A 27923-nucleotide genomic window follows, 5' to 3' on the forward strand; every position below is an offset into this window, starting at 1 on the left:
TACAGGCTGATGTCAGGGAATTTGAGGCATAAATGTGAAGCAGAGTGATGCCTTTTTGGCTTACCTGCCAGAAAACTATTTTAAGAGAAATTACCTGTAATGTACATTTGAAGTAATTTTTTTATTCAAAAATGTTTAAATATGTGACTTTGCAAAACTTTAGACCTGGCTGGTATGGGTAGAGCACCTAATAAGCAGCGAATTGACACACTATTTAAACCCTGTGTTTTTGTTTTGGCTGGCTTTCAGAGTGTACCCTACAGTACATCGGTCCCCTCAGTGGCATGCATAAACTGTGCACTATACAGAAAGTAGTCATGTTTCTGTATCAGAACTGACCCACCACAACTGGTCAAAATCTAATTTTACTAGCCTTTTGGCACCTAGTGGGTATTCATTTTGAAGTCCTTTCTGGTTCATTTCAGTATTTGGTCATTAAATATTCATTTTAGGGTTCTGTCATCTTTGTTAGATAGTCAAAATTGATGGGAAAGAGACACGTGACTGTATTTCTCAGTACGGCTATGTCCATAAGATTGTGGCGTCCGGTGACTTTCCCGCGCAGAAGCTCGAGTGAAGATAATTACCTCTTCTGAAGAGTCCATCATGTTTTTTTAATCCTCCTTGGCTACTAGCAACTGCGTGGAGGAGGGGGTCGGTCACGGAAGGCTTGTATCATGTGGACGCACTGTCAGTTGTTGTTGTCATTACTTAGAATTACTCACGGGGGCAGCAGAAACTACGCACTATAGCTTTAAAAAAGTAATTCAAATTGCATCAGAAAACCTGATTGTTGAGTCTTTCATCACTTTTATTTTTGAAACTAAAGGGCAGAGCCTATTTTCTAAAGTGAGACTCTCCGCTGGGAAAGGAGGGACTACATGGTAGACTGTCATGTCTCTTAACCGTCCATGGTGCTGGCTGACTTCCTGAGAGGACGGCAACTAAACTGTCAGTGCTTTTTAGCTGCAGTTCACCTCTACAAGTTGATGAACACGCTAGGGATATAACCTTGGCTGCAATGTTTGTACTGTGTATGCAATTCCATTTTTTGGTCAAATGTCTTTTATAATGCAATAGTTTGCAACCCATGCAATCTGATGCTCAATATACTGTATAGTTTCAAAACTAGAACAAGCTTGCAGCTGAAAGTTGAAAGGTTTTGTGTCCCCAGAAGCTCATACTCTATCATGTGGGAAAAATAAATTATATTTTTCATTTAGTTATTTCTTCCTCAATCACCACTGTCGGTGTACCCTTGAGCAAGGTACAATGTGTCAGTGCAGTTGTATTTGAGAATAATGAACAGCTTAGTTGCACCATTCCTGGCTGTTGATTCTGTTTTTATCAGCAGATGTTTATCTGTATTGTATGTAGGGTTTGCAGTTCTGTGAAGTCTCCTAGCAACCATTCTTAAAGACAGTCTGGAGAGAATTTGATGTGTGGAATAGTGTGGCTAAAAATATTTCAGCCATGGTACAAAAAAAAAGAGATATACAATAAATCCAGTTCAAAGTAAATTCCCTAAAAAAAACCTGGTAACCTGAACTTGGTACATAGTCTATACTGATCTGTTAACCTGAACACGTCTTTGACTTTATTAGCTGGCCAATGAGGCAGCAAACAACAACCAATGTTTAATTTGTCACAGATACTCTTTTAAATACTATGATCTAGTATTGTTTGGAATTGCATATTATGGTGCCAGTACTGATCCCAATATACACTACGCTTTTCAATCTTAATTTGTGAAAGTAAACTTGTGTCATATATAACAAAGTATGGCAAACTTCTGAGTACATCAGTGTTTCACGCATAAGCCACACAACCACACATCTGGCCAGGCAATGCCGCCTTTCACGAGCCACTTTTGGGTTGTAGCTGGCTGTTTGCAGCTTTTGTGCGATTGACAAGGAGACATTGGAGGTTAGCAGAAAGGCTAGCATGTAAGTCATGTAGAATGAACTAAGCAGATCAATCAAACATATTTTAGAGACATATTTCTTAAATTTTAAATGTACAACAATTTAACCTAAACAAAACTCGCTGTCTAAAATTTCAATCAGAGAAAAAAAAAAAGAGGTAGACGACTACAAATATGAATCTGACCAAGTACACAGTGCCAACTTTTGACATTTGAGTGTTTTTGATACCCAAAAAAGTATCCAGATTTGATAATCAGCCTTAAAGTGCCCATATTATGAAAAAAACACTTTTTCTGGGTTTTGGGGTGTTCTTTTGTGTCTCTGGTGCTTCCACACGCATGCAAACTTTGAAAAAAATCCATCCATGCTGTTTTGAGTGAGATACGGTTTCTGAATGTGTCCTGCCTTCAGTCTCTGGGTGAGCTGTTCAAAATCAGCACGGCTTGTGACGTCACAAGCCGAAACAAGCTGGCTAACCGCAACCGTTAGCTCGTAGCGTTAGCATGCTAACACTAATGCTAACGCTAGCATGCTACCTCGTTCTCAATAGCAAAGCACTGCTACAACACACAAGTTCACCATAATCTACTAAAGAACTACTTCCATGTGCGCCCTCATTTAGAAGTCTCCCAGCTAATCCTGCCTTGTAACTGACCTAAGTTGGAGAAACAGCCTCTCTTTTACTGTCTACGGAGCTAGCTAGCAGACATGATCTACATCTGAGCTACTGCGCATGTGCGAGTGCAATAACAGATAGTACAGAAGAAGAAAAGAGGTCTCACTCTGTAGCTAAAACAGAGACCAGCTGAAAAGAGGATCTGCAGCAGTGAGAGAGAGCTGTGCAGTACAACAAAAATATGGTGTTTTTTGAAAATTAAACCATGTAAACCTAACCTTAAAATACAATTATGAACCTGAAAATGAGCATAATATGGGCGCTTTAAACCTCCTCTCTCCCATTTGCAGGGCTGCCTTTGCCCTGACAAAGCCGCTCAAGATGAACATGGTGAAGAGGATCATGGGGCGGCCGAGGCAGGAGGAGTGCAGCCCCCAGGACAATGCTCTGGGCCTGATGCACCTGCGACGCCTCTTCTCCGAACTGTGCCACCCTCCTCGCCACATGACCCAGAAGGAGCAGGAGGAGAAGCTCTACATGATGCTTCCTGTATTTAACAGGGTAAGTAACAACGGGGGGGGGGTGTCTGTAGGCAGTTTAAACACAGCCAGATGAATGTTGACGGTCTCAATTACAATTCTGCTCTACAGTAGGACTCTTAGTAGACAGTTTGCCCGAAAAGCATTCATTTGGGTTCTGTGATGTATGTAGCTGGTAGTCCTGCACGATTCGGGGGGAAAATATGAATCACGATTTTTTTAGCTTAGAATTGATATCACGATTCTCTGCCACGATTTTTTTCTCACGAAGTGTGTTTATTGCACACATGAACCATGACAAAACAAAACAAATTGGCAGTACCAAACATAGATTTATTTTTTGGCACCTATAGCACATTGCGCATCACCACAAGCCTGTAAACATAGAGGCTCCAATGAATAAAGAAAATTACAGTACATACTGGCTGTTTAAGTACGGTAGGCTACCAAAAATAGTGACATATAACACATTGAACTAAATATGGCCCTGATACAGGCTCTATCTGAACTCCTTGAACATGTCTTAATATAATTAAAGCATGTCAATGTCAAATGCTTTTAATAAATTAACTGAAGGAGAAAAAAAAAAAATCGAAGTCATTTAAAAGTTAAATCGCGAACAGGGATGAATCGAGATCGCGATTTTAAAACGATTTATCATGCAGGCCTAGAAGCTGGCGTTAGTTGTTCATGGAAAACATTGATTGTTGTCAGGCTCATGGACTCCTGTTACAGACAAGTTGGTGCTCCATCAATTGCCAGTGCTTTGTACACCATGGAAGTAATAGAAACTATGGGTCGATTGATATGAACTAAATAAATAAGGTTTCAGCTTGGATCTATTTAGCATTAAAATCCAGTGGGTAACTGCTAACTTTCACACACATCAGACTAGATGCCACACAGATTCTGTTTCAACAGCCTGCAGCTAAATCTGATGGAAATGAGCCTGTTGACGTGTGCCGGTGTGTTGACTTTATGGCTTAATACACTCAGCTAAATAGAGCACAGTGAGATAAATTTTTTTAGTGTGGCTTTGGGTTACATATATTTACTGTATTTAGCATGAAAATGATCAAACTACTGTTTATAGAATCATACTTTATCTTAATGATAATTAAAGCTTGAGCTTCTTGATTAAGTAAATTGGACAAATGACTGATTATGAAGCATAAAATGGATAGATAACTAAAGGGGTATAGTATATAAATGGGAAGTCATGCAGGGAAGCTCTAAATAGGAAGAGGACTAGATACATGTATTAAAATATCTGTGTGTATATCTAACAAAGCAGAGAATGCAGGACTCGGTGAAATGATTCTAATATTTACAGTCTATCATTTTAGCTGCTACTGCAAACAGCCCTGTTGAGTGTTCTCATCAAACTGGAGAGCCCTACCAAGGGTCTCTTGACTTGTCAGCTAATTACCCAGCGCTGGCTGTGATTCACTCACTGGTGGCATAAATCATGTCAGAATTGAAAAGTAGAGTTCTCCCGGTGCAGCGAGACGCCAGGCTCCAGACCTACTTTCATGTCGGATTTGCTGTGTAAATAAATACATGATGAGTTGTTGTTGAATGAAGTGCAGTTTATCTTCGACCTGCTCCCCCAAAGGCTCAGGCTGCAGATAGCTCTGTGGTTGTAAAATGAGGACATGCCAGTAAAAAACCCCAGAGAGATGTATGGTAAACCAGTAAGCCTTGATGATTCCTGTGTGTTACTGCTTGATGTGATTACAGCTGTTTTCATAGCAATTAAAGGTGCTGCAGGTAGGATTGGGAAGATCCAGGACTTAGCCAAGAAATTTGAACATCGACAACTTCTCAGTCCCTCCCCCCTTTCCACTAAAGCCCAAAACGGTCCCCTAAGCCCCTCCCCCCCACAAGGGTGAATGAATGCGTGTGCATGAGCAGTGATTGACACACAGTTAGACACCCCCCCCCCCGGCCATGATTGGTGCATCTGAACAGGGAGCGGTGGATTTTTCCAAATCACACTACAGGCTGTAGGTGGTGCCAGAGGAGCCAGATTCTTTTTTTAAATGACCTGCTTCATATAGTTCTACTGGAACATAGGGTCAGTTTCAGCAAATATGACAGAAAGTTAGTTTTATAAGGCTTATCTGCTGCACCTTTAATATCCAGTTTCTCTTATTTTCCTCTTTTTTTCCCTATTTAAGAAACAGTGAAATGTCTCTATGGCTGATTTGACCCTCGTTATAAAGGCATAAACGTTTCTTGTTTTTATTGTAGGGTGACCTATTAAAGTATGACTGTGTCTTTTTTACTACCTGAGCTTTCTTTTTTTTCTTTTTTGATTTAACCAAAGCTGATCTGTCTGCTTTAGGTGTTTGGCAACGCTCCACCCAGCAGCATGACGGAGAAGTTCTCCGACCTGCTGCAGTTCACCACCCAGGTCTCACGGCTCATGGTGACCGAGATCAGACGAAGAGCCTCTAATAAATCCACAGGTGAGCCCTCTGCCACGTAGATTTATACCGATAAAGATGTAATAGGAAGCACTTGGAAACATCAATTTATCATTTCTTCGGCATCAGTTTCGGTTATTTCCCATAACCGGTTTGCTTCTTGTCACAAAGATGATCCAGTTGTTCCCTTCCCCCCCCCCCCTGCGAGTTAGCTTGTTCTCCCTTTGGCTTTATTGATAAATACATGGATGTTGGAAGTTTTGATCATGTGCAGAACACAGATAGACATTTATTATGTTTTGTTTTATCCATTTAGATCAGTGTCTTATAACACACAACTGACATACATGTCTGATTTCACATTTAAAATGAGCGGTTTACTATTTCTCACTCAGTAGATATATATGTGTTTAATCTGCCATTAAGGGTTAGTTTTCACTACAGGTGAGCCAGCAGCATCTCCTCAAAGCTTTAACAGTAGTGGCCGCTTTGACTGTGGCTTCCCCACAGGAAAGACCTTTTTAACACCAGGGTCTAAACACACACTCCTCCAGCTGCTCACCAGGTCTCTGTAGATTGAGTCAGTTCTTGACTCAGGCTTGATTTTTGCCATACTGTATCATCATCAAAACCAGTGGCTTTGATTAGCTCAAAATCAAATAACAGCACGGGACTGAAGCTCATCTTGTAGATAGGTTATAAAACCAACATTTTCAAATCTAAAGCTGACAGAACATGTGTGATACAATGCAAAACTACAATCCATTATCCACTGCTGCCCCACCCCCCGCGCAGATCAATGTTGTTTTAATGTTGTGCGACTCCACACCTGTCAGTGATGACACAAAATGACAATTAATGTGTTAGCCGAAATCCCAATACCAGTTATATACAGCATAATCATAATCTCATTCTTTTATTAAAGAGGGGAATTCAAATGATCATACAGAATTGCTGTAGCAGACACAGGTTAATGAGGACAGCCAGGCTCTTGCTTAGTGCTCACTAGCTAACATTTGCTAGCTAGCTAACATGTTAGGTACCTTATAGTTTTGGCTCCTGTCCCAAGCTACCTATAATCTTCATGCTATCACAAGAAATATTAGTGAATCTTAGCAAACCTTGTGGTTCTAAATCATTAGTTAAATGTCTTTATGAAAAAAAGGAGGAATAGAAACGTAAGAAAAAGCTCACATATGAGCAGAACCACGGGGAGCTGCAATAAAAGGTTAGATAACTTGGCTAGCTAGCATATAAATATTAGCAAGCCTTGTTAGGTTGACTACTTTTATTTAATGGTTTTAGTGTCCACCAGCTACAGAAGCCACGTGTGACTTCTGGCTTGCCACCTTCTTTTCCATACTATTATCTTAAAACATATAGTCCATTTCACCTGTCCCGTGTGCATAATTGAAGAGTGGAATATACTTCTCTAATTCATCTGCAAAAGATTTATTCCTGGGTGCCTGGATAGCTCAGTTGGTATAGCGGGCGCCCATATATAGAGGTTCACTCCTCGACGCAGCGGGCCCGGGTTCGAATCCGGACCCTTTGCTGCATGTCATCCCCCGCTCTCTATCCCCTTTCATGTCTTCAACTGTCCTGTCAATTAAAGGCCTAAAAATGCCCAAAAAATAATAATAAAAAAATAAAAAGATTTGTTCCTTCTCCTCCTTCACTGTGTATAAACAGGTGAATACATTTTCTAGACAGGATATAATCATGTGCTAATAACATCTTGATATGTACACATTTTTCCGCCTGCAGAAGTTGGTTGTAGACAAGACACGTCATGTCCACCAATATGATTTGTTTGTTATCTGCGTAACTGATCATTGTTCCTGCAGCCCATTTACCTGCCCCAATGAGCTGTCACTTTCCATCTAATTAACTGTATGTTAATGTGTTTGCTTTTCCAGAGGCAGCCAGTCGCGCCATAGTCCAGTTCCTGGAGGTGAACCAGAGTGAGGAGGCGAGTCGTGGCTGGATGCTTCTGACCACCATTAACCTGCTGGCCTCCTCCGGACAGGTTGGTAGAATAACACCATACTCATTTGCATCACAATGTTCTTTTCGTGCGCAAGAGCTCCATGTTATAAAATGCCTAAGGTTTTCTGTGTGATTGACGTCATGTTTTTCTGTTTGTTGCCTTGGTTTTTTTTGTTGTTGTGTTTTTAAGGATAGCTCTCATACATGTGAGTGTAGATGTAAGATGAATCGGAGGAAATGAAAGGGGTTTCTCAGCATTCCTCCTCTCTTTGACCCATTTGCATCTCCCCTCTTTGATCTCTCAGCAGAAAATAGATCAGCCTCTGTAAGAACCGAGAAACAGGCTCTTGAGTACAAGTAAATTCCCCACCTGACCCCAGCTTGTTCTCCCTAGTCATTTGTAAATCTGTTTTACTGCACTGAATGAAGGAGTTGATGCTGCTACATCATGTTTGTTCTCTACTTTTAGCCTTTCTACTGCTGCTTCTGCATGTCACTAGTTAGCCATAGTCATATTTTCAAATTTGCATGCAATGAGATCAAGATCAAAATTAGATTTGTATGTCTAGCTTCTGGTCACCATGCGCTACCCCACGTAATTCAGAATCTTAACATGGCAGCGTCTTGGGCTCCTGGTTTAAAGGTTAGATATTGAGGCCTTGTTTTGCTTTGTGCCCTATGCTCTTGCACTATGGCCAGCAGACATCATTTGAACTTTTCGGCCTCCATTCCTCTGGCGGTCTTGAGGGGAGCATCGCTGTCAGCTGGCCGGCTGGCTGCTTTTCCTGCTCCGTTGCACAACAGAAATTCACTGTTGTTGTCGTCGAATCAGACGCTTCCTCTCTCCTTCTGCAGACTAAAACCACTTAAATCCACTCTGCTTTTCCTATTTTTGTCAAAACGCACACATAACCGTATCCATTGCAGAAGTCTTTCGCTATAGGTTTACTCAAGCACTGCTATGTACACATTTATTTCACCTTTAAGGGAACATTTGTGTAAGATGAGATCTAGTACAGTTTGTGTCGATACTAGTTTGTTTCTGCTGCATTGTTTTCAAAACAGCGTTCTCTGCAGTATTAATGCCAAAAAGTTGAAGTGTAAATGCCTCAAGGGGGGGGACATTATATTGCCACTGCTTGCTGTGTTTGCAGCAATTTGAAAATACACACATTCAGGGTTTTATGTGTAAAAGCCTGCAGAAAGCAAACCCTCTACTGTCAGGGAATAGAAACCAAGTTCTCTTTTTGCTTTAACTCACACTTGTCTGAAGTGGCCTCCCTGTTGCCCACAGCAAACATCAAACACTTCAGGATTTAAATCGCTAGCATGTCACTGAAATGTTTTGAAAAGTTTTCTGTTAGAGGCTTGTTGAGTGAGTTAAAAAAAAAAAAAAATGCATTGTTGTACATTTCTTTTTGCTAAAGGATCCTGTCAGTTGTAAGTGAAGCCAGATTGACTATATTGTATTTTATTGTAGGAGAGATGCTGCATTTTATTTTTATTGTTGTTGAACTATGTGTGTGTATGTTTACTGGAGCTCCTGTTTTAAGTGCCTATTTAGGCAACTTTGATGATACTACAACACAAGAATTACAACCTTCCCAGCTTTTATTTCAGCAACTCTCAGACCTTTCACTCATTAAAACGAAAACAAGGAGTGTATACACGAAAATACACAGCTCATAACTTCAGTGTTTGAACTGGTGACGCTCAGATGTTAACCCTGCTGCCATATATTGCAGATGATCTAAGATATTGTGCTTGTGCCTCAACCCAGTGCTTTTTTGTTATTATTATTTCAAGCCAAATTCAGTTGCAGCTGCCGTAAAGTTTCTGTGTGCAAGAGGTTTTTGTTTCCGGCTAGAGATGGCAAACACCACATTTTTTAAACAACACATGTGAAAGCTTTCACAATATACTTAATTGTACTTGCAGAAATTTGCAGCTGAAATGAACTGTACCACAAACCACAATTCAGCGTTCAGATTATCAACTTATTGTCATTGAGGTTTCTGCAGTAGAATTATGCCGTTCACATTACAAAGCATTCTAACAGAAATGTGCACATTTTTGGTTGACTGTGTTTTTTTGCTGGACATACAGGTTGTGCCAACGCAGTGGCCTCATTTAAATTAATGAGGGGCTGCTTTTTCTTGGCCTAAATGGGCCGATTGGTGGTTGGGTACATTTATTTGAGTAAATAAATGTACCCAACCACAGCCAATATTTACCAGCACTCGTCTGTTACTGGAAAACTCCCAACCTGCTTCTTTGTCATTCTGATAGTCAGGCAACAGTTTCGTTATATTGCTGCATAACTGTTTGATATCACACAAACTGACATGAAAAAGAATTACGTACCATCGAGCAGGGTGGCTCACGATCCTGTTTGTGTGTCTTTCTGTGTGCGTTTGTGTGCAAGAATGACTGGGTTTAATGGATTTGTATTCCTTTCCTCTAGTATCTCAGACGGTAAAACAAAGGACTCTCCTGGTAGCTGGCCTCCCATAAACATGACGTCAACCACCTCTCTTTAATGCTGTCTCTCCCTCTCACCTCCTGTACCCCCCCCCCTCCCTCAGATGTTAAAACAGCAATAATTTTGTTTGTAGCTGTGTCTCTTCCTCCAAACTGGCTGCTTCTTTTATAGGATGCCCTTCACACTCTGCATTCCCAGTGTGGTTGTCTCTCACTTTGAAACACACACACACACACACACACACACACACACACACACACACACACACACACAATAAAATGTACTTGCCCTTCTGGTTTTCTCTCTGATTGATTGCTCCCAGTAACCTTGACCTTAAAGCTGCAGCAGGGCCAATATGTTTGTCACAGCCTACACACACACACACACACACACACACACACACACACACACACAGCAACACACACACACACACACACACACACACACACACACACACACACACACACACACACACACACACACACACACACACACACACACACACACACACACACACACACACAGCCTCACTTGCTGGGTAAACCACAGGTACATTTTCCATTAAACTGACTCCTTATTTACTATATCTTCTGTGGACCTTTTTCCACTGTCAATAGTTCGATGAGTTGATGACAATTGAATGGAAATACAACTTCTGTCTCGCTCTTTCTTCTCTCCCTCCCCCACTCCATCTCTCCATCCATCGTGTGTGTGTGTGTGTGTGTGTGTGTGTGTGTGTGTGTGTGTGTGTGTGTGTGTGTGTGGCTCCTGTGCGCTGTTATTAATCCTTGTGAGTCCGCCTTCTCTCTGTGGTGCAGACAGAGCTAAAGTAAATGGGAGGGTCATCTCAACCAGTCACTGTGTGTGTGTGTGTGTGTGTGTGTGTGTGTGTGTGTGTGTGTATGTATCTCTGTGTGTCTATTGTCTTATATGAGAGCTCGTGTGTAAGTAAAAGAAGGAACACGATAATTTGTGTCTGTGTGTGTCAGCAGCATTTGATTATCTGAATCATCCGCCTCAGTGAGCAAGAACCCCATCTCTTTCTCCAGTCGTTTTTCTTGCTATGATGAAACACACACACACACACACACACACACACACACACACACACACACACACACACACGTAAAGCCCTCACAGCTACTACTTATATTTTTTCACACAACCATGACTCATAACACAACAACAAAGATACCCATTTACCAAACTTGCAGTAAAACAAAAACATGTTCATCTTTATGTGTTCAGTAGATGTTCTGCAGTTAAGGCTAGGCAATATTTTGATTTCCATTGGAATCTTGATACGTGGGATGGTACAAGCTACTGGAAACCTTCCCCAGAGCAGATGGTTTAAAAATGATATGTACAACATGTCAACACAAGTTATTTTCAGGAGCTCGGAAATGAATTTCTTTTTTATAATTTACAATCTGTTTTGTACTCCTTCCCGTTTCATCTCTCCACCCACCAGAAAACGGTGGACTGCATGACGACCATGTCGGTACCCTCCACGCTGGTAAAATGCCTGTACCTGTTCTTCGACCTGCCTCACATGGCCGAGGCCCCATTAGGCCCCACCCCGCAGGCCCCACCCCCACCGCCACCACCACCCAGCCAGGAGAAGACCCCAGGCCAGGGCCACACCCAGCAGGAGCTGCCCCTGGCTGACCGCAGAGTGCTGCTCCAGAAAGTCTTCGTCCAGGTAAAAAGAAAACTGGACAGGTTACTGTACAACTGGTTCATTCAAATCCACCGCTAGAAACATATTCAGTTTCTACTTCTGTCTCTTCTACCAGAGCCACCAGTTAACTTTAATTCAAAGCACTTCCACAAAGAGGAATTTATTCATTTAAATAATATTAAGAAAACGTAATCATTTATGTATTTGAATAGTCTCTTCTAGCTTGAAAACTCTCAAATTATCATTGTATTATGAACATTTGTCATAAAATATAGACACTACTTTATTTTCTGCCTTTGTCAATATGTAGAAAACCATATCTTACGCTGGAGAAAAAGCAAACCATTTGTTGTTGATTAAGCAGTAACTTAATTATTGTGCATGTGGAGAATCAGTACTCTGCATCAGCAGATTATTAGATGGTTATTGTTATTTTAAATCCACAGTTGCACTGATATAAAAGGATCGCTGGATCTCTTACTGAAATCATGGTGCCTGACTGTCTTCATTTTCTCCACTGCCTTTATGACCTTAGTCCCTGAATCCTTTGCATTTTCACATATTAATGATGGGCTTGACTGTGCGTGAGACTGTTTTTTTTTTTTTTCCAGCAGTAGTTTTATCAGCTCATTTTCAGGGCGTTTCCTTTGACTGGAGTCAATTTCCTGCCCTTTCCACTCTTGCAGATCCTTGTGAAGCTCTGCACCTTTGTGTCTCCGGCTGAAGAGCTGGCCCAGAAGGACGACCTCCAGCTGCTGTTCAGTGCCATCACCTCCTGGTGTCCCCCCCACAACCTGCCCTGGAGGAGGAGCGCGGGGGAGGTGCTGACCACCATCTCCCGACACGGCCTGAGCGTCAATGTGGTCAAATACATACACGGTAATACAAATGTTTATTATTATATGTAGGACGTCTGTGTACGTGTGGGAGTTTATTAGTTATTCACATACGACATTCATATGCATCCTAGACTGTTTAATTAGGGTCGAACAAATTGCATTTAATTATAAGCCCACCCAAGATACATTGAACTCATACATTGGGTCATCCAACCCACATCTGGCATTTATCAGACATGCATTTTCCCGCATGAAAAATTGGAAAATGGAGTGTAACCCACATAGAGGAGCTATATACTTTAGCACATGCAAAACAAACATCTGTCATGAACCTAAGTAAGAAAAAATGCAATGAGAATACTGGCAAAGCAAACAAATTATTAAATTGTTCTGACATTTTAAAGCTCACAAATAATTCAAGAGAATTTACAGTTTGTCATTTTGGCAAATTAAACTATGTAGACCTCTTTAGGGTTGCAACATTTGTTGTGAGACTTACAATACAATGATTGCAGCTGCTGCTCTTTTGGTTCCCATCATCAGCCTGCAGCACTGATTTCCAGAAGTGAATAAAGTTGATGTGTGCTGAATTTGCTGTTTAGCTATTAAACATTTCACTTTTAGACATGTACACAGAAAACGATGTATCAGAGCTGCTTTCCACTTTTCTATTTTTTTTTTTTTGTAATCAAATGTTTTTTTGTTTTTTTTAATTTTCGTAAAGAGAGCAAGTAAAACACACATCCAGTACACAGACAGTGCATGGGATACATAACAGTTGAGAACATTTGATTCACTCTCCATATACCCTTCCCGGTGGCGACCACCCCTCCCCCCCCCCCCCCACCACCAAGATCTCAGGAGAAGTTAAAGCAATACAGCATCATACATTACGAGCATAGACAGAAAACAAACATCCTCATTTCATGAAATAGTTCTCTCACTTGCGCCATGCATTCTAGCCACTGAAAGCTCTATGGTGATTTCTTCACGAAAAGTGTTTAGCCATTGTATATGTGTAAGTGTGTGAGGAGGTTGCCAGCGGAGAGCCAGCGGAGAGCCAGCGTCTTTTTAGCTCCCGTTAGGCCTGCTAACACTATGTTTAGACACTTCTATTTTGTAGAACCATGATGAAAGTAAGCCTAGAGCAAATATGCTTAATAATTAAAACAGGTCTGGTTTTCAAATGATCACAGAACACTTGGTTTGCCAGATTTCATCATGCAGTTTTGCAATTCTCCCTTTAATAGAGATCACAGCCTGCTTGTACAAGTTCCTCCAAAGTCATTTCTATACGTTCCGTCACACATTCATTTCAATCTGTTTACCCCTTCTGCCCCCCCAACCCCTCCACCTACAGAGAAGGAATGCCTGGGTACATGTGTTCAGAACATGCAGCAGTCGGATGATCTGTCCCCGTCGGAGATTGTGGAGATGTTCGCCGGCCTCTCCTGCTTCCTCAAGGACTCCAGCGACGTGTCACAGACCCTGCTGGACGATTTCCGAATGTGCCAGGGTTACGCCTTCCTCTGCGACCTCATGCTCAGGTACGACCTATAGCTACATTTCTACAGCTAACGCACTAAGATCCTTGAGGGTGTTGTATGAACATTTATACATGCTTCTTTGTCTGTATCCAGACTGGAACAGGCCAAGGAGGACGAATCGAAAGATGCATTAAAGGACCTTGTTAACCTGGTCACCTGTCTGACAACTTATGGGGTGACGGAGCTGAAACCCGCCGGCCTGACAACCGGAGCTCCCTTCCTGCTGCCTGGCTTTGTTCTCCCGCAGCCTTCTGGGAAAGGTGCGTTAATGGTAGCAACTGTGTCTAGTTAATCCTTAAATTCATCATCTGACTTCATTTTTCACGCAACTAGCAAACTTTAGAGGTAAAGGAATATTGGTGTACTAGTCACATCCTTTGATTGGGCAGTCCTGGGGCAGACTTGACATTTAATGCTCAGTTACACAAATAATTAGCTCGTAATACAGAAAAACATTCAATGACATGATGATTGAAAGGTACCTGGGGATCAGTGTCTTCTACTTAATTAAATTAAACATAATATCATCTTTGTCTAGTGCAGCCACTTTCTTTTAACTGACAATTCTGTGTAATGAGAATTATCTGACTGACCTGAGTGGAATGCCTTTAATTTAATTTGATTCAAATAAGGTAAACCTGTCAGAAGGTAATCGCACGTCTTCATTTCTGATTTGCCTGTGACCTTTTTCCTTCTTTGCCGTTACATGCAATATCTCAGCTCAGTCAGCTGTACAGTACCCCTTTTATACACTCAAGACATTACTAGTGGATTGAAATGTCTGGTTCTGAGTAAAATGTCTTGCCGGCTGTTGGTTGGGATCAAAAACCAACTTTGGACTATTGATATCCCACATACACTGTCCTGCTGCTGCCAACACTCACTAGCACTAGCATAATAAGTATATTTTTGTGATCTATCAGTTTATAAAGTAGCAGTAGAAACCAATGGGTGGGGCCGAGAGCCAGCAGATATACCAGAGAAGGTGGAATGAGAAGGAGATGTCTGATCTTTCAAATAAAAGCTTGAACAAAAAGGCAACACACAAAAACACTCACTGAAAAGAATTAGTAAAGCGCCTCTCTCTCTCTCTTTGCTGAAATCGTCACCCAGAGAAGGATTCATGGACACTTTAACGGTAAATGTTAAGAAGGTTAAAGATGTTCTCTCCTTTCCCCATCCAGGATACAACTCAGTGATTTTCTGATCACAGGCTCGCCTCTTAAATCTACACAATCCCACCAACTTGGTTTGCCCAAAGCCCTGAAACAAGAGAGGAATTACTTGTGGAAAAGTCTTCATGTATACCCCAGCCGTATCTCCCCCTCAGATCTTAATCCCTGAAATTACTTTGACGCTTGGCTGATTCCAGTAAGCTTAACCTGTTGACAGACACCATGGCAACTCTGCCGCCTGTCACACTGCTGGAGATGAATGCCTGAAGCCTCCTGCATACAAATGGGCTCTTTGGAGTCCAGAGATGCTTTAGTGGTTTGAGAGAATTGTCTCGAGCCACACGTTTACGTCTACTCCCATAGAACCCGTCCACCAGGACCTTCTGTCTTTTTACCGTTTGTCATTAAAGAAACATGCTCAACGTTACACGGCAGCCAGATCTACCTTATATCTAAAATAATTAAATTACACTCATGCTTCCTTATAATTGTATGTAATCAAGCAGTAGAATCCAAAAGGGAGTGCATGTGTTCTTGTTGACACGAGGGCAAGTGAGATGTATGGGGTTACACTTTACTTGAAGGTATCTACATAAGCGTGACATGACACTGTCATGAACGTGTCATAAACATTATAAACAAGTCAAAAACGTTCATGACATAACGCTTCTTTTAGTAAGTGTCATTCGTTTTTTGTCATGACAAGTTATGGTTAGGGTTAGCGTTAGGGTTCATGTGTCATGACAGTGTCATGTCACTCTTACGTAGATACCTTCAAGTGAAGTGTTACCATATATGGTAATAAAACCTTTGTTGTAAAGAAAACAGATTGATAAAACTAAAAAAATTAAATAATAAACGGCTATAAATATTAAGCAAACCCAATCAAGATAATGTCCACAATGTGCATGTTAATATTCAAATTGACATACATTATTTCCATAGTTTTACACCTGTTAAAGATGCAGTAGGTAAGACTTATAAAACTAACTTTCTGTCATATTTGCTGAAACTTCATTAACAAAATCTTTGTTTCTTGTTAGTAAAAAAAACATCTCTGCTAAGTGGATGTAGCTGTACGTATTAGAGGATTCACTTTTGAAACTGCTTATATCTTTTAAGCGTTAAGAGTATTAATGCTGCTTTCTGGAGTTATATTTGGGAAATGGTTCTCATAGAATAATTCATTTAGGCATAAACATAAACTTCAGATTAATTGATAATGAAAATAATGCATCAGTTCCTATTATTATTATTATTATTATTATTATTATTATTATTATTATTATAGTGCTTTTTATAATATACTATACTATGGTAGCTGGAGGAAGTGGGGAAAAAAAAGTAATGTGACATAAAAATCAAAAGAAAACTGAGTTCTTCCTTTGACTTTCATTCAGTCTTTTATTTATTCAGTCATCTATTTATGTGTTAGTCTTCTTACTTACTCATTTATTTTATTTTATTTATTTATTTATGTTAATTAGCATTAAGATGTTTTTCTCCATTTTCTTTGACCTGGTTATATTTCAGTCTGGCTTTGCCAGTGTTGAATATTAAGATTTTGTTTTGGGTAAATGTTTTTGTTTTAAGAAAGCACACATGCTGAAATGTTTCCAGCTGTACAGTGTTGTAACTTGGCTTGTCACCTCTGTCCCATGGTGAAACACTGTTGCCAGCTCCCTGTTGAAAACGAACACAAACGCACTAAATTGTCAGTTTTCTAACCTCACACACCACAACGCTCACACAGCCGAGCCAAGAACAGAGCGACACTCACACAAATACACACTTGTGTTTACCCACCTGATGACAGCTCCAGCTGTGTGCAAAGTCATTACCAGAAGCTATCATGGTATGAGGGTCCCCCTACACGCCTAATTAGCCCGCCACAGTCACTTAATGGCTGTGTGTGTGTGTGTGTGTGTGTGTGTGTGTGTGTGTGTGTTTGTTTTTCTGTGTGTGGTGACGCACGTCAGTGTCACTTTTGGTGTTGTGAGTTACTACGTGTGTTAGTCATAGTTTGTGGTTTTATGTTCGATTTTCAACCCGAAAATGGAGGTCAGATAATGTGTGTAGTGTAGTTCAGCGATAACATCCGTCCTTCGTGCTCTTTCACTTCATCCTTTCTCCATCTTTCAATCCTAAATTAAGGGCATACCGCCACCTTTAAACATTTTAAGATTCTCTATAGTTTCTTTCAAAAAACACATGGAACTTAAATTTTACAGAGCCTATGACAATTTTGAAATAAAATACAGATTTTTTTTTTCTCCCATAATGCTTTATTACTCCAACACCAAGTTGACAAAGCAAACCTTTATCGTTAAACAACAGAAATGTATGACAAAGGGATATCTATCTTAAGGGATTATGTTGAAGGAGCATTACCACAAATGAGACCAGTTCAACCACTGTGCTACACTTGATGATGCTGCCCTATTAAAGGTACACTGTGTAGTGTTTTAAGTATTTTATTAGCTAAAATAAATGTCTTCATTCATAAATATGTCCTCATTGGTGTAAAATGACCTCTGCCAATGATCTGACTTATCCTCGTAAGCGAAGAATGTCTTATCTGTATTTACATTGGACAGGCAAGTCCAAGGAGGCTTCCATGTCGTTCCGCCATTTTGAAAAACTATAATGGCTGAGAGGGACGTAAAGCACTAGCCTACCTGTCTAGCTAATCCACAACGCGTTTTCGTTCAGAGCCAGCGTCACGTGACTGAAACCAGCTGAAACGGAGAAGGAGATCAGTGAGAGGCGCTTGTCACTGCCCCGGCAACTTTGAAAGCCTGCACTGCGCTTTAGTTCATAATGGAGGATCATACTTATGCCGAGCTACAGGAGAAGGAATCCTCGTCGCCAAAAAAGCTAAAATTGGAAGACATGTTGTCATAGCTTCTTGGTACATAACGGCTACCGTAGTTACAACACGCATTTGAACAAGCGAGGCGCTAGAGAGCACTATTCGTTTGAATGCAAAATACAATTTCACCGCTAGATGGGAGACATTCCTACACAGTTTACCTTTTTTAAAGCAACTTTTTGTTAGTTTTGTCAGATTAAAGCACTCAACTGGGTCTTGGGTTTACTTTAAACAAATACTGCACTAAATACTGCAAAAAGCTGTGAAAGGATACATATTTTCCCACCATACTAGCAGTGCTTTTGCATGAGCTCATTGTTCTTAGCGTCACTCCTCTTGCAGTTGTTGCTTATTAGGTTTCATGAACCTTCGAGGCATTTAGGTCCCATCTTATGTCACATCAGGCGTGGTCTCGGATATCTGCTGTCACTTTAGCCACGGAGGTTTCAAGGCCAAGAAAGCAGTTACTGTACTGCTGGAATAAGATCAGCTGAATCCTATGTAGGTCTGAGTCTTGAGAAATGTAGATGTCATCAGCCTCCATCTGTCCACTCTGTTGATATTTGGTCTCTTTTTTTGTCTTGGTACTTAATAATTAGTATCTTTACACCAAATGCATACAATATACAAAGCAAATCTAACCAAGAGGCAAACAAAAGAAATTGAGAAATCCATCCAATCATAGATTTCTCAATTTCTTTGGTTAGATTTATTTTGCCAGTGAGAAGGTAAGGAGAAGTGAAGTATTGTTTTGGTTACCTGCAGTTTAATGAACTCCCAAATCTGTCATCTCCTCTCTTCCAGGCCACACAGTGCGTAATATCCAGGCTTTTTCGGTGCTTCAGAACGCCTTCCTCAAGGCTAAAACAAACCGTCTGGCATCCATGCTACTGGACGCCATCGGAAACATCTACTCATCCGAGCCGGCCAACTACTTCATCCTGGAGTCGCAGCACACCCTGTCGCAGTTTGCGGAGCGTGTGGCCAAGCTCCCCGAGGCCCAGACCAAGTATTTTGAGCTCCTTGAGTTTGTCGTCTTCAGCCTCAACTACGTGCCGTGCAAAGAGCTATTCAGTGTCAGCGTGCTGCTCAAGTCGAGCACGTCTCACGCCTGCATAATCACGGCGGTCCGGACGCTGCTGAAGCTGTCCAGGCACGACCCGGTGTTCAGCGACGTTCTGCGGGAGGTCGGCCTGCTCGAGGTGCTGGTCAACCTGCTGCACAAGTACGCTGCCTTGCTCAAAGACCCGGCCACGCAGCAGCAACCACACAACAATGACCAAGGTGAGCGGTCCCCCCCCCCCCCCCGCTTTTGTGATTACTGAAAATGAGTGGACTGTTACAGGGCTGCAGCATTGATCACAGTTTCTTGATTTTATTTGGAACAACTTCTTTTCAAGTGGGCTACAGACAGAACAGGAACTTGAGTCACTTGCCATAGCAGCAGCAGTCCAAAGAGAATTTAGTGATCCAAACTGACAGTAGAGATCATCATTGACCAAACCTAAAATAGGATTTGATGCTGTAAATGCTTGCCAAATGCAAAGAAACTCTTAATAACCCCATAGTTTACAATTCATAAATCTGTTAAGGGGAGTTAAAAGAGTAACTTAACACCAGGCTGTTACACACTTACACACCCTGGACTACACTTCTACACCGCAGAAAGATAAGAAGTTAAACCACTGAAGGTCAGCAAACACAAGGTTTTTTTAGCTGATGTTAAGTTGCTCTTTTAATATTATTGGTACTCAGTTTTGACGTATTTAAATAGTTAGTAGTGCTAAGGAAAAATACACCAATCAGTTAATCTTAACTCAGGCTGCTTACCAAACTGAAGCCATTTTTTCACTGATTTTGAGAGGGTTATGCATGCTTTTATCACAACTCGCCTGGATTACTGTAATGCTTTATATGTAGGTATTAGCCAGGCCTCCCTCTCCAGATTACAAATGGTTCAAAATGCTGCCGCTCGACTCCTTACCGGAACTCGTAAACGAGATCACATTACACCTGTTCTTGCCTCCCTTCATTGGTTACCGGTTCGCTTTAGAATACACTTTGAGATTCTGTTGTTTGTTTTTAAAGCTCTTTATGGTCAAGCCCCAGTTTATATCGCTGATCTACTGAAGCCGCACGCTCCTCCGAGGTCATTAAGGTCTGCTGACCAGCTACTCCTTGTTGTCCCTAGAACGCGGCTCAGAAATGGGGGAGATCGAGCGTTCTCAGTCGTGGCCCCGAGGCTGTGGAATGAATTGCCTCTGCATGTCAGATTGGCCCCCAGCCTTCACATTTTTAAATCCCGACTTAAAACTCATTTTTATTCATTGGCCTTTAAACCTGCTTGAGAGTTGGATTCTGCATCTTCATTTTCTAGTTTGTAACTTGTTGTAAATGTTTGTTTTGTTACTCGTGTGTTTATAATCCTGTCCAGCACTTTGGTCAACCTAGTTGTTTTAAATGTGCTTTACAAATAAAGTTGGATTGGATTGGATAAACCCACTATGGCCAAAAATATAAATGTCTTCAAATACAGTTGTCGGATAATTTAATTGGATAATTAAATTCAGTTTTATTATTGTGTTATTGCAGTATGATACGATAAAGCGCATGCCCTTATTATCTCATCAGTTACTGGCTCACCGTGTGCATTTAATGCAGTCATGATGTCGTCTAATGCCAACCTCTCTCCCCTCTCTTTGTTTCCCCTCTATCTTTAGCTGACTGTAAAAACAACCCAGCAGCGGAGGAGCAGAAGCAGTCGGCCTGGCTGGTGATGGAGACACTGACTGTGCTCCTGCAGGGCTCTAACACCACCAACACTAATGCAGGTAAAAAAACACACAGACAGACAGAGACTGACTGACTGACTGACTGACTCTCTCTTTCAGGCATGTGCACACTTTGTCATACACAATATTCATGAAAAGGTCTTAAATTGCGTATCAAATCCAGGCAGATGATATTTTTGAATTATATGGTGACAGTAATGATACTCATTATAGATTAATACGGCATAAGCACGTTTTGGGTTATTGTAATAATTAACAGAACTTTCTGAAAGTCTTAATTCAATTAATAGTAACGACAAGAAAAAAGCCTGGAAGGAAATTGACCTCACTTTAAAGAGTGTTCCCTCATCTTTGTGTCTCTGGAAATTTGGATTGCGCAAAAATCTGTTGCAAAAACACAACAGAGGGGTCACATAAAGCTCCAACGCTACAGTACACTGGGATTCAAGGCATTCATTTAAAACACTTACTTGACTAGAAGGGCACTCAGAAAGCGCAGACTCCGCCAAGGGCATGCCCTGTCTCGCAATGTTAATGAGTGAAATTGAAAAATAGTTTGTGTATCTGTCCCGTGGTTCAGATCTGCTCCAAAATGTAATGGCTTCTTCCTTGGCCCATAATATACGCTTCCACCAAGTTTCATAAAAGATCGGGCCAGTACTTTTTTCGTAATCCTGCTGACCGGCAAACAAACTAAACCAAAAACCTCCCTGGCGGAGGTAATGATGTCTCTTGAAAAGCCACACTGCAGCTGCTGGTGTTTTGTTTTATGCAATGCAGGATGTTGTGCAGGATCATTGAAGGACACACATTACCGGTGCCTTTAGAACAACCGATTACACACAAATTGTACTTGTTGGCTTTAATTATGTGCGTCATGTTTGACCTTAAATGCTAATAAAATCACTCATGTAGTGATTTAATTGAGCCAAAACAAAACAATCACCCATTTGTGTCTTCATGTATCTACATTACTGAAGTGTCCTTGAGCAAGACACATATTCCCCACCATCCCCAGAGCTACTAAGCCTTGACCTCTGACCTTTCTGTTGAGGTGAAGAGGAAGGAAAATCTTCCTCCAGGGATCAATAAAGTATCTTATGAAATGTCCTTAAATCTCCCTCTCCTCCCACATCGCTCAGTCTCCATTGACCCTCTGTGTGTGTGTGTGTGTGTGTGTGTGTGTGTGTGTGTGTGTGTGAGTGTGTGAGTCAGCTGGAGAAATGCGCTGAGTCACAAAGATAACCAACAGGCTAAACAGCTCAGAGCTCTCTTCCACCTTGATGATTATGGTTGCTTTCGTCACAAAAACAGGATGATGTGTGTGATGTTTTAAAGGACAAATCCGGCGCAAAATGAACCTAGGGGGTTAATAACACGTGTACCGAGTCAACCGTTCTCTGGGATTTGTTTTCATGCTAATCGAATGTGATCAGTATTAGCGCAAACCGCTAATTACCTTATAACGCTAGTCGTCGGGGCACGGGTAAAGTAAAAAGAAATCGCTATTTCTGTACCACTAACAAGGCTCAAAATGGCACCACACTTCCACGGTAGCATAATGAGGGGCCCTACATGTAAACCGAAGCATTGAGAACTTTGTGAGTGTACAGACAGTTTATTAAAAAGATAGTTTATAAAGACAGTTCATTCACGTATACATCTTGGGAAAACACTCACGACCAGTCGAACGACGACCGCCGTGCTTGAGCTATGTTACTGGTTACACGGTTTTTACTTTACCCGTGCCACGACGACTAGCATTATAAGCTAATTAGCAGTTGCGCTAAAACTGGTCACATTCGATTAGCATGAAAACAAATCCCAGAGAACGGTCGATTCGGTACACGTGTTATTAACCGCTAGGTTCATTTTGCGCCGGATTTGTCCTTTAAGCCCTCCTCTGTGACACATTGATTACATTACATGTTATGCATGAGGCTCTCATCCAGAAGCCTTATCTGGAGAGGCAATTAGTGCAAAGAAGTCAAACGAAATTCAGTGCGTCACACGAATGACAAGGATGCAGTACTAAAAGTTCAGGGTCAGAGCCACATCAGCCCATCAGTAAACGGACTGATTTTTTTTATTTTTTATTCTTTTGACATCACGAGCAACCCATTTTTAATCATTACTGCTTTTACAACATCTACGTGATGAAACATAATGACAAAGCTCAGACCTTTTGCATGAAAAGAAACCTCGGTCTAAAATTAGCATCCACTACACAGTCAGTCATACAACAGGTGCTAAAACAGCAAAGATCAAATGTTCATCTCAATAAGATTCACCAAAACCTTGTCACTTTCACCTTACAAAATGGCATTAAAGGCACTACAACAGTGGTGAAAATGCGTTGTTATGTTGTGAAGAACTAATGAGGGTTTGGAGCATACTGAATATACCGATCAGTCGACTATTAGACAAACATTCTTTTTTCAAACACTGTATTCATTATAATCTGGCCTGGTGTCATTGTGTTCAGTTAAAAAAAAACATGAACATGTGCAAAGACTAAGTTTCTGCCCCTTTTTTCTTTCCGTCTCCCAGCTCTGTTCAGGGAGTTTGGCGGCGCTCGTTGCGTTCACAACATCGTGAAGTACCGCCAGTGTCGGGAACACGCCCTGCTCATCATCCAGCAGCTCGTCCTGTCGCCCAGCGGAGATGACGATATGGGAACACTGCTGGGCCTCATGCACTCGGCACCGCCCAGTGAACTACAGCTGAAGACTGACATACTGCGGGTAATGACACAATCAGTCATTCCATTAAATTCATTTATTTAATGTTCGTATGTTGTATTACTGACATATAGTACACTTTTAATTATTTTTAAATGTATATATTTACTGAATACTTCATATCTACCACAGGCTCCACTTCTGTCTTACTATCTTACTTTAAACTTTGCCCGGCAACACGCAACTACTTTGATTTTAAAGAATTTGTCAACTCAAATGTGATTAGTTTTGTATTATATCTTAATATACCGTAGTGTAGGTGAGAAGGAGTTCAGAAAGATGAGGTCAGCACCAACACACTCTTTAGTCTCAGTGAGAACATTGAGGAAAGGAAAAGTCTGTAATTTAAAAAAATCAATATGCATTTAAAGCCCTGCATACAGTAATTGCTTCAAACCAAGGCACTAAGTGTAAGCTGCACATAAAAGCATATATACACACAGTCACACACACACACACACACACACACACACACACACACACACACACACACACACACACACACACACACACACACAGGGTGAGAGGATGGTGGCTCATTTTCTGGAGCATAATTGCATTTTCAGATTCCACTCCTTCAGACGAGATGATTCTCACGCCTTCTGAAGGCTTCGGCTGGATTAACCCGTCAGCTTTTTGCTCCTATGTCACTAATCTGGGATTTTAATTATCACCCTCAAATAAACTAAAGACTGCAAAGAATTTATATGAAATCCGGTTTTAGTAAAATCATTTTTTCTCTCGCTCGTCATCAGGGTTTATGTACCGTGGGCAGTAACACATTGCAGACACACAAACAGATCTCAAAATTAAGCTGATTAGCCTTGTGAAAGTACACATTTAACCCTGTTATCTCTGAGGGGGGCATAGTCGAACCCTGATATGTTGCATCTAATCCTCAAGGCCTCCACATGGCTGGTAAAGTTAACACTCCAAACCTACATTTTACCAGGACATAGTAAAATGTGCAGGTGGCATGGTGATCATTTCCCAGTTTAGAGGACAGGAAGAGGATGTACTTAACATCCTGTGATTGGTTTTTTAAAAAACACTGTGCTGAGCCCAGCAGTATTTTAATGCAGCAGGAAACCGCTGGCTCAGCGGTGCAACATATCTAGCTTTCTTTATCAAAGCTTTTTCCAGAGATTTCAACGTTTTCATAACTTGTCATGACAAAAACGAAATGACACAAGAAGCGTTATGTCATAAACGTTTATGACTTGTTTATAAATGTTTATGACACGTTCATGACAGTGTCATGTCACTCTTATGTAGATACCTTCAAGTAAAGTGTAACCAAACTATTTATGTTTGTCTTATTAACAAATTGTTAAAAAAAAAACATCCAGACAGTGTCTGCTTTTGGCTTTTCCAGTCAGTCAAGTTAAAAAGACCACATGCTGCAAAAATTATACAAAAGTAACAATATTGCCATGAAGAAGTCTTGCTCCCTGTCTTAAACCTAGAGATACTAAAGGGATAAATACCACTAGGGCTGGGCAATATATTGATATTATATCGATATCGTGATATGAGACTAGATATCGTCTCAGATTTTGGATATCGTAATATGACATAAGTGTTGTCTTTTACTGGTTTTAAAGGCTGCATTACAGTAAAGATATGTACTTTTCTGAACTTACCAGACTGTTCTAGCTGTTCTATTATTTGCCTTTTCCCCACTTAGACATTATGTCCACATTACCGATGATTATTTATCCAAAATCTAAGTGTGAAGATATTTTGTTAAAGAACAGAAACGCCACGCTCACTCAACGCAGCCAGTGTGTGGCCGGCCTAAGAGTTTTTGGACTGTACCAATGTTCTTCTTGTATTATTTATTGAAGTATTAATAATGTACTGATTGTGTTCTCTGGAAAAGCAGGTGGCTTATGTTCATGTTCAGAAATAATAATCCTACCATTACAACAATAGAAGTTTGAAAGATATTCTTTCAGAAGCAGGATTGAAATGGCTAAAAATGAAAATGCCCCGAGTGGCACTAAGCGCGGTTCTCCCTGACATGTGCCTTCACTGCACTTTACATGTGTCATTCAAACGCTTCATCTGTTGCTGATCCCAGACGTTTTCTCCACTTTTCAGTTGCTAATTAAAAACTTTACCTGTCACACTCATTCTATGCTCTCAGGCTGATTTTAGGTCCCCAAACGCATATCTAGGTTACGGTTTGATGTTTTAGTTTAGGTTATTTGCGAACACGAACCATAACACTGCAAAAATGTTGGGAAAAAAATCAAGCCAGTGAACTGAGACAAAGAAACCCCTGAGGGGCTCCTAAATGTGTCTCACTGCAGAAGAAGAATGAGAGGAAAATGAGTCAATGAACAGAGATATGACTGAACGAGGCAAAAAAAACCAAATGACATAAAACTCAACATGAGAAAAAAATAATTGAGTAACAAAATCTAAAATATGTGAAATAATGTATAAATAAAATTATGCGGAGAAAGTGAAGCAGAGGTTGTGTGACATCTATCTATATATATATATATATATATATATATATATATATATATATATATAATGTGTATTAGGGCTGTCAAAATAATGCGTTAATTTCGATTAATTAATAAATAACGCGTTAAAAAAAATAAAGCAGATTAATCCATTCCATATTGACGTTTGACACGGAGCCGTTCTAGCCACCATTGGACTGTAAAATGAAGGAGGGAGACGAGAATGTTCTGCCTGGATTATTAATTGGAACATTTACTTGTAAAAATCTTCTTCCTGCCAACCATGGCCACCGAAATCTGGTGCCACTGATATGTCTGCGCTTCTCTCTGATGCTCTGAAGACGATACAGGAAACACAAACACCGCTGCACGTGACGCTAGTTAACACTATACTCGACAGCAGCTAACGTTAGCCTACCGCTAGCTAGTAGCTGGATTAAAAACAGTTAAGATGCTGACAGCTAACGCTAAACGGTGTAAAGTGTGACTGTGTTTTACTGTAGAGGATTCAACACCGGTGTGTAACAATCTGCAGCTGCCGTCGGAAAAACAACACAGACGGTGCGTTCAATGAAACTGGTAAACTACAGCCTCGTGGTGCATTTGAAGTTATTGTAAATGTCCTTTTCCCATCTGGTGGTTGTTTTTGTCATTCGACAGCAATTTACTACTGAAATTAGTTATTGTTATTGTTATACATTATTATTAAATCATTTCATTTTGACCATATGGCCTTAGCAATAAATAAGTCGTTCTTTAATGTCACCAACTGTTGTTTAGTACCCTTTTTTTTTACTTTCTTAAAAGGTATCAGTTCAGGCACCGTTAATTATGTATGCAATTAATTTCGATTAATTAATCACAGAGTATGTAATTAATTACATTACAAATTAAAAAAATTTATCGATTGACAGCCCTTATATATATAAATAAACATTAACTTCCTATTAGGGCTGAACGATTTGGGGAAAAAATCTAATTGCGATTTTTCTGCCAGATATTGCGAATACGATTCAATTTGCGAATATTATTTTTTTTTAAAGTTTAGCTAAAGTTCAATATTCACTGTGTAACAGACACAACTCTTTAGTCTTATGCAATGATGAGAACATAGCTCTGACTTGCCAGCAAGAGGTGGTCTTCTTTTAATAAGCATGAAACATTGAATCCGTGATATACATCAACATAACAAAATATTGCACATTTGATTAATCGCGGTCTTTGCGATTAGCTAATCGCATTTTTTCAAACCGCGATTTTTGATTTGAAAACGATGGATCGTTCAGCCCTACTTCCTATCACGTAATGTGTTTTATGTCTTTGTAAACAGCTCATTATTTTTGTGAAGTAAAGAATTTGAACTGTGTAAATCTTGACTAAATAAATAATCTGTTTCTTCTCCTCCTCTTCAGGCTTTGTTAGCGGTTTTGCGTGAGAGCCACCGCACCCGGACGGTGTTCCGCAAGGTGGGCGGCTTTGTCTACGTCACCTCTCTGTTGGTGGCCATGGAGCGCTCACTGTGCCAGCCGCCGCGACACGGCTGGGAGCGCGTCAACCAGAACCAAGTCTTTGAGCTGCTGCACACCGTCATCTGCACTCTCACTGCCGCCATGCGCTACGAGCCCGCCAACTCACACTTCTTCCGCACGGAGATCCAGTATGAGAAGCTGGCTGATGCTATAAGGTAAGGTCTATTCGCCCAGAACTAGTGATACCTGAGGCCTCTTTTGTGATTTGTATTATTTAACACTTAAATTCATGTTTTATCACATTTCTACATACTTTCTACTTTAATTTTACACAGATTAAGCCATATATT

General features: G+C 40.7%; 1 protein-coding gene across 1 annotated transcript in view; it reads left to right on the forward strand.

The window, feature by feature from the left end:
- The window catches only part of wdfy3 (WD repeat and FYVE domain containing 3), a 101933-nt gene that overhangs the window by 8196 nt on the left and 65814 nt on the right, over positions 1-27923 (forward strand). Inside the window, exons 2-12 of the mRNA XM_078251438.1 lie at positions 2892-3102; positions 5428-5551; positions 7429-7538; positions 11452-11682; positions 12348-12540; positions 13861-14047; positions 14141-14307; positions 18899-19378; positions 20815-20925; positions 23437-23630; positions 27517-27788. Of these exons, the coding sequence (XP_078107564.1) occupies positions 2892-3102; positions 5428-5551; positions 7429-7538; positions 11452-11682; positions 12348-12540; positions 13861-14047; positions 14141-14307; positions 18899-19378; positions 20815-20925; positions 23437-23630; positions 27517-27788 (2280 nt within the window). The remainder of the gene's footprint in view (positions 1-2891; positions 3103-5427; positions 5552-7428; positions 7539-11451; positions 11683-12347; positions 12541-13860; positions 14048-14140; positions 14308-18898; positions 19379-20814; positions 20926-23436; positions 23631-27516; positions 27789-27923) is intronic.

This window comes from Sander vitreus, chromosome 5, assembly GCF_031162955.1.
Source record: "Sander vitreus isolate 19-12246 chromosome 5, sanVit1, whole genome shotgun sequence".
NCBI classification, from domain to species: domain Eukaryota; kingdom Metazoa; phylum Chordata; class Actinopteri; order Perciformes; family Percidae; genus Sander; species Sander vitreus.